This window comes from Oryza sativa, chromosome 7 (assembly GCF_034140825.1).
Source record: "Oryza sativa Japonica Group chromosome 7, ASM3414082v1".
In the NCBI taxonomy this organism is placed as follows: Eukaryota; Viridiplantae; Streptophyta; class Magnoliopsida; order Poales; family Poaceae; genus Oryza; species Oryza sativa.
In genome coordinates, this window is record NC_089041.1 from 20,691,517 (window position 1) to 20,699,832 (window position 8,316).

The window sequence follows — 8,316 nt, forward strand, 5'->3', positions numbered from 1 at the left end:
AAATAGAAGTTAATGCATTAACATTATTTAAAGTACTAAAGATTAATGACAATTACTTCGAAAAATTATTTTTGTCTGTAATAAATTAAGTGGATAAATCGTAATAAGCAAATATATGACTTATAATTAATAAAAATTCCAATATATATATATATACTTAGCATATATATGAATGATATTATTATATTGGTAAAAACTCTAATTAAGATATGTATGTACATACTGCATGATTTAAAATTAATAAAAATTGTAATCATCATATATACTTAGCGTAGGAATTATATTAAATTAAATGCTAAAAACTCTAATTAACATATGTAAATGCCACATGCATGATTTAAACCTTTTAAAAATTCGAATAGTCATATATAAGTAGCATATGAAAGATAGTAAATTAAATTGTGAAAAACTCTAATATATGAATGATAGTTTTAAAAATATATTAAATTTAATACTTTTAAAAATTCTCCAGTCAATTATAATTAGCATATGAATGATAGTAAATTAAATGTTAAAAACTCTAATTAACATATAAAATTGCCACTTGCGTGATTTAAAACTTTTAAAAATACAATAGTCAATTATAATTAGCATATGAATGCTAGTAAATTAAATGTTAAAAACTCTAATTAACGTACATATGAAATTGCCACCTGTGTGATTTAAAACTTTTAAAAATTGTAAGTATCACATATAACTAGCATATACATGATTTGAACTTGTTGAAACCTCTAATAATCGTGCGTAATTAACATATGCCATACATCAATTGATTTATATGGATAATCAATACATCCAAAATAGTTTACATCGTGTACACAATAATTACGGCATTACATCGGCGGTGACGGTTGACCGCACGTACTTTCTCCTCACTATTGTTCCCTCCTTGTGATCGCTGCGTGAGTAAGGGGTGTCTTCATTTGATAGGAGGATGCTAGGGTCAATCGTCACCGTGAAAGGGGGTTGCCCATCCAACTGATCGTAATCCTCGTCAGTCTTGTCCTCAACTCCGACGATTTTTCTTTTGCCTGGGAGAACCACTTGACGCTTAGGCTCATCAGGCCCTCTGCCCTTCTTTCCTTTGCTAGACATGTCCTTCACGAAAAAGACTTGCGTTACATCATTGGCAAGGACAAAAGGTTCGTCCGAGTATCCAACCTTGTTAAGGTCAACAGTTGTCATCCCACTGTCATCAATCATTACGCCTCCACCAGTCAACCTAACCCATTGGCACCGGAACAGAGGAACCTTGAGAGGACCATAGTCAAGTTCCCATATGTCCTCGATGGCACCGTAATACGTGGCAGTTGTTCCATCGTGTCCCATGGCATCGACACGAACAGCGCTGTTTTGGTTCGTGCTCTTCATGTCTTGGGCTCTCGTGTAGAATGTGTACCCATTGATCTCATATCCCTGGAATGTCGCGATCGACCCAGACGGTCCCCTCGCCAGGAAGGCAAGTTGTTGGTTGATCGACTCGTTACCCATGAGATGTTGTCGTAGCCACGCGGGGAAAGTATCAATGTGATGCCGTGTAATCCATACATCGGACTTACCGATGTTCCTGGCGCGAACTAGAGCCAAGTGCTCCTCGATGTAAGGAGCTACCAATGAAGAGTGTTGCAGAACAGTGAAATGGGCTTTACGGAATAAATTGTTGTCTACCGTCATAATTGCTTTCCTTCCGAGAGTTCCCTTTCCCCGTAGTCTCCCTTCATGGCGTGATTCCGGTACCCCGATTGGGCGAAGGTCTTCGATAAATTCTACGCAAAATTCGATGACCTCCTCTGTTCCATAACCCTTGGCGATGCTTGCCTCTGGACGAGCACGGTTACGAACATACTTCTTCAGAACGCCCATGTACCTCTCGAAAGGAAACATGTTGTGTAGGTACATAGGCCCGAGAATACGGATCTCTTTCACAAGGTGACAAAGCAGATGTGTCATTATATTGAAAAATGAAGGTGGAAATATCAACTCAAAACTGACGAGACATTGCACCACTTCATTCTGAAGGGCATCTAATCTATCCGGATCGATGACCTTCTGCGAAATTGCGTTCATGAATGCACATAGCTTTGTTATTGTTGCCCGGACATTGTCTGGAAGGATACCCCTTATTACAACTGGTAGCAGTTGTGTCATCAACACGTGACAGTCATGAGACTTTAGGTTTGTGAACTTCTTCTCCTTCGTGCTTATTATTCGCTTGATATTCGTGGAGTATCCAGACGGTACCTTTATGCTCTCCAAGCATTCAAACATACTTTCCTTCTCTGCCTTGCTAAGAGTGTAGCTGGCTGGACTCAAGTAATGGCTTCCTTTCTCCTTTGGTTCCGGGTGAAGGTCGCCGCGTTGTTCCATATGCTTCAGATCATTACGTGCTTCCAGTGTATCTTTCGACTTTCCGTATACACCTAGGAAGCCAAGAAGGTTTACGCAAAGGTTCTTAGTGAGGTGCATCACGTCGATTGCGTGGCGTACGTCCAAGAATTCCCAATATGGTAACTCCCAAAATATAGAGTTCTTTTTCCACATCGCCGCGTGACCATCTTCGCTCTCTATATGCTGGCTTCCAGGGCCCTTTCCGAACACTACTTTAAGATCTTTAACCATAGCAAACACTGTTTTCCCGCTGCGATGTTTAGGCTTCGTACGGTGGTCGGCCTTATGTTCGAAGTGCTTGCCTTTCTTCCGTACCGGGTGGTTTGCTGCAAGGAATCGACGATGACCCATGTATACAACCTTCCTACAGTGCTTAAGATACGTACTTTCTGTTTCATCCATACAGTGAGTGCAAGCCTTGTACCCCTTGTTGGACTGTCCGGATAGGTTGCTAAGTGCAGGCCAATCGTTGATGGTTACGAACAGCAGCGCTCGTAGGTTAAACTCCTCCTGTTTGTCCTCGTCCCACACGGGGACACCTTCCTTCTTCCACAACTGTTTAAGATCCTCGACCAGTGGTCTTAGGTACACGTCGATGTCGTTACCAGGTTGCTTGGGGCCTTGAATAATAATCGGCATCATTATGTACTTCCTCTTCATGCATAGCCAGGGGGGGAGGTTGTAGATACACATCGTAACGGGCCAAGTGCTATGGCCGCTGCTCATCTCTCCAAAAGGATTCATGCCATCCGTACTCAAACCAAACCGTATGTTTCGTGCGTCCTTTCCAAATTCTTTAAATTTTCTATCGATGTTTCGCCACTGCGAACCATCGGCGGGGTGTCTCAGCATCCCGTCCTGTTGACGCTCTTCAGCGTGCCATCGCAACATTCTAGCATTCCCCTTGTTCCTGAACAAACGCCTTAGCCGTGGTATTATAGGGAAATACCACATCACCTTAGCAGGAATTCTCTTCTTTGTTAGCTGCCCGTCAACTTCTCCTGGATCGTCCCGTCTAATCTTGTATCGTAGTGCTTTGCAAACAGGGCATGCTTCTAGGTTCTCGTACTCCTCACCGCGATATAGGATACAATCGTTCGGACATGCGTGAATCTTATGAACTTCCAGTCCTAACGGGCAGACTATCTTCTTAGCCTCGTACGTTGTCTCGGGCAATTTGTTTCCCCCCGGAAGAATGTTCTTGACGAGTTTCAATAAATCGCCAAATGCCTTGTCACTAACCCCATTTTTTGCCTTCCATTGCAACAACTCCAGAGTGGTATCCAACTTTTTGTGCCCCTGCTCGCAACCTGGGTACAACGAAGTTCTGTGGTCCTCCAACATCTTGTCCAATTTATGGGCCTCCTTTTCACTTTCGCAGTCCTCCCTGGCGTCCTGCAACATTTGACCAAGATCATCCGCAACGTCGTTACCATCAGCAGCTATTTCCTCCTCGCCCGTTTGATTTCCTTCAAATCCAACAAATTGAGCAAAGTCCGGAATATTGTCGTCTTCCACTTCATCTTCTTCCATTTCAACACCTTGCTCTCCGTGGGATGTCCAACAATTATAGCTTGGCATGAACCCCGACTCAAACAAGTGGAAATGAATAGTCCTGGATGCAGAATACTCCTTCTGATTCTTACACTTATTGCATGGACAACAAATAAAACCCCTTTTCCTGTTAGCTTCGGCCACTCTCAAAAAATAGTGCACGCCGTCAATAAACTCTTTGGACCGCCGGTCAGCGTACATCCATTGCCGATCCATCTACATGAGTCAAAAAAACCGTACACAAATAATTATTCTTACAATAATGACAGTCATACAATAATTATAAGATATCTTTATTCATACAAAAATCATAAAATATTACACCAAATAATTCTTAAAAACTATTTGTTAAGTAATAAACTAATTTTAATGTGTTTTACTTCTTTTAATTTTCATTTTAGTTTGTTTTCTATTATTTAAGATTAACTTTCACTAGAGTTTTCCTTCTCAACTATTTTATAAAACCTTATTTAGCAAATGAACTAAATTTCTATATATTCTTTCTTCCCCACACACATTTTCTCTCTCATCAACTTACAACTACATTTTGGAGACAAAAAAAGTGTGCAAAACATAGGTGCAAATGTAGTATGACAAAAAAAACATTGGAGGATGAAGTTGCAAACCTTTTAGGCACCTCCGATTTGTATGTAATCACCAAAATAAATTCAATAGAAATTTTGGCATGACCTCCCCTCTTTTTTGAAGAAATTTTGAAGCTTGCTCGGGCAGCTGGAGGAGGAAGAAGACATATATATAGGGGTGGGACTTTAGTCCCGGTTGGTAGCACCAACCGGGGCTAAAGATCACCGGGATCTTTAGTCCCGGTTGGTATTACCAACCGGGACTAAAGTTAACATCTTTAGTCCCGGTTGGTGTTATCAACCGGGACTAAAGATACCGGGAGGGCCTGACAGACCCTGACAGCATTCGAACCGGGACTAAAGATCATCTTTAGTCCCGGTTGGTAACACAACCCGGGACTAAAGATCAAATATGCCCGTTACCCTTTTGAACCGGGACTAAAGAACATCTTTAGCCCCGGTTTTTATTGCATCCGGGACTACTGTGGAAATCGGCCGACCGACGAAAGATGGTTTCTCCACCAGTGTAAATATCCACTCGTTTAATACATGTCAAATAAATTATTATAATCCAATTTTTTTTTAAAAAAGGAAGAAGCTTTCATAAACATGCGTCGACTTTCAAAAGTTGTGACAAAAATAACAGATTTAATGTTTTTTAAGAAAAGGTGAGCTCTATTGATTAAGATAAATTTTGCTACAGGATACCGTGACTTCACGGTTTTAGCTGTAGGATACGGCACAAAGTGACTTTTGGGGAAAAACACTCCCAAAAGTTGGATATTTGCTGGTGAACACTGCACCCATTATAATAATTTTCCGTTGAAGAGGAGAGAGAAATCATGTGAAATGTCAAAAATACCCTTGAGCCCACATGTCATCCCTCTATCTCTCTCTTCTCTCTCTATCCCCTCCTTATCACTCTCCAGGATGTGAGCAACACCTTGCCATCATGGCAGTAGTTGATTCCCTTTCTGATTGACATACGCTCTATCACTATTTACTTTAACCCATCCAAGTAACGGTACCTTCCATATAGTCGCCTCCAAGGAGCATTGTGGCTTCCAAATATTAACTTTTAATATATGTATACAAATTATAGTTTAGTTTGTTGTTTTTTATGCATATTATTGAAGTTCAATTTGAACTTGTACGTTTGTGGAGTGAAAAATCACATATTATTATATCTTGCCATTTTTTCGCAAAGTTTGCTTGGGTCATTAAAAATGATTTTTACTAGCGTATAACGCAAAAATATGGGTTTAATTTGCTAGTGGATACCCTAACTTCTTGGTTCGTAGCTACCGGACACCACATGTATTATCTTTTTGTTTCTCGCTATTTTGGAGAGAGAAACTCTACTAAATGACCAAAATGCCCTTCTTTGTTTCTCTCCACGTCGACATTGTCATGCCCAATGGCGGACACAGGAAGTTCACACTAGTTTTGACAATTTTAGAGATCGCTCCACCACATTTTTGTTTAAAGAAACACCAACGTCTCATAGCAAAATTTTGATGGAATTTTTCAAAATCTGATCAAATTGTGGTACAAAATTCATGAAAAATATGTACAATTCAGAAATAAGCAATTCTGTTACTCCTGTTTCATCCCTTGCCACAATCCATTGGCGATGCTCTTGTGCCAGCATAAATGGTAAAGAGAGTGAAGCTTGGATGTGGCCTAGGTGAAAAGAAAGTAATCCATGTTCATTTTCATATTTGATCGATTTAACTTGATCTAACACGGCTTTGATTGATTTGATCATTGATCTAAACCTATATATATGTGTACATATACTTTACAGTGTCCACTCTCTAGTCTTTTCATGATCATCTTCTTATCCCAACCGAGTTTCAGTGCCCTCTCTCTCCTTACTTCTGTATCTAAATCTGATTGCTTTTCTTAATGCATACTGCTGCAAGCAACGTGTGGATGCAAAGCATCATGCCCCTAACTTATCTAGCTATTCTTCTTTCTTTGTTCTTCTTCCCCCGATTTTATTTCTCAACGATTATGGGACATCCGACAAACCATGATCACAATTGGATTCTATTCATTGAGGGGATTCCATTTTTATGCTTTCACACTACCATCCAAGCCAATAATTGCATACCCATCCTATTATGTTTCCATTTTTTTTATGTCAGTGCATACCAGGCAACCCCCTCCATCCCTGGCCATGCATGCCGCTTCATCTCGTTTTCATCTTTGCCTGGACTAGGCAGGTTCCACGTTGTCACCGTTAAACAGATCCTTTACAGAGGGCCTTTGTGTCATTTGACAGTCGAAAATGGCAAGAAATTATAAAATAGTAGGCTCGGTGTCTGGTGGTAAAGAACATGTCCATGAGTAAACCATATTTTTATAGTATCCTTTAGTAAACATCATATTTTTTTCAGTGTTTTGTAGTAAAATTTACCATTTTTTTTTGAGTTTTCCATAACAATTTAGTTGATACTCCTTCATTTCATATTACAAGTCATTTATACTTTTTTTTTAACTTTTTAAAACTTGATCAAGTATATAAAAAAATAAAATAATTTGATGTTATAGATATTGTTAATTTTTTTATAAATATACTCAAACATAAAAAGATTTGATTAAGAAAAAAAATATAATATGAAACGGTAAGAGTACGTAATAAACGAATGGACGTCTAGTCGGACGATTAATTAAACGTACTCCCCCTGAATCTCCAAGTTGGCCGTACGTACGTTTGCTTTGTCGGCAGCTAGCGTCTGCCTATCACGATGGCCACCATCACTTTGCACTATTGCCTGCACCTGAACTGTCCTTGTCGCGAGCGTCTTCGTTCTCATCTGCGATCCACTAATACGACATTAATTTGTTGCATGTACCTGGCTGTTGTGGTGCTACGCTGCCAGCGATCGCGATGACCTCTAGCTTTAATTTGTGCTCCCTGAGTTCAACATGCTACGGCTCTATGCGTGTCGTATCGATCGATCGACAACAACTTGGTAGTCGCCTTATTGCTCCCCCTCGTACGTTCTATGCACCCAGCATCCTGTTGAAAACGCTCGCTCCACTTACGGACACGATTAATCCTCGGCACCCTCATCAAGTTGTTAAAAACTGATGGAAATAAGAAAGGCATTTCGAAAAGAGGACTGCGCACCTTATTCACCTCGTCGTTTGCAAAATCTGAAGGAAAATATGGTATCTTCAAGCACCAAGAAACCACCACAGCATACCTCTTCGCTAAAATTAATTAAAGAGGAAGTAATGACATGTGGACTCGTAGCATAAAGCACTTACACGACCTCTTACCCAACCATGTATAATGTATAGAGTTTTTTCTCTTTTCCTTTATCTCTAGACGTTGTATGGATTGTAACCTTGCAATGATGCAAGCATGAGGGAGGGAGTAAGGGGTAATTTTATCATTTCACGTCAATTTTGTGATGGCCAGTCAAATAGGGAAAATATATACTACAAACCTAAACAAATGGGTGTATGACATTTATCCACGCCATCATGAGTATTGCTTTTACTCTAGATTTAACCATATTATTTTTACTCCTAGATTATCTATGAGTAAATCGTGTTACTCATAGCACGTTGACACATGTCAGAACGTCCATTTATATTTATTGAATTGTAGTTTTTAGACTTACAATATGTGTGGAGTTTACACTACATATATATATATTCTTCCAATCAAATAAAACCCAAACTATTACGGTTGTGACAGTACTTGGGCAAAATTAAGCCAGCAAATTAAAGTCGTGGTCCAACGAGGAAGTATCAGGTGCTACGGTACAGTTCC

The 8,316-nt window shown here is 39.8% G+C and overlaps 1 protein-coding gene across 1 annotated transcript; it reads right to left on the minus strand.

The window, feature by feature from the left end:
* Positions 1–667: 667 nt before the first annotated feature.
* LOC136357185 (uncharacterized) lies at positions 668–5,001 on the minus strand. The gene is made up of 2 exons (XM_066312147.1): positions 4,569–5,001; positions 668–4,158 (listed from the first exon to the last, which is right to left on the minus strand). The coding sequence occupies exon 2, from the start codon at positions 4,156–4,158 to the stop codon at positions 826–828; it is 3,333 nt and encodes a 1,110-aa protein (XP_066168244.1). The 5' UTR covers positions 4,569–5,001; the 3' UTR covers positions 668–825.
* Positions 5,002–8,316: the final 3,315 nt, after the last annotated feature.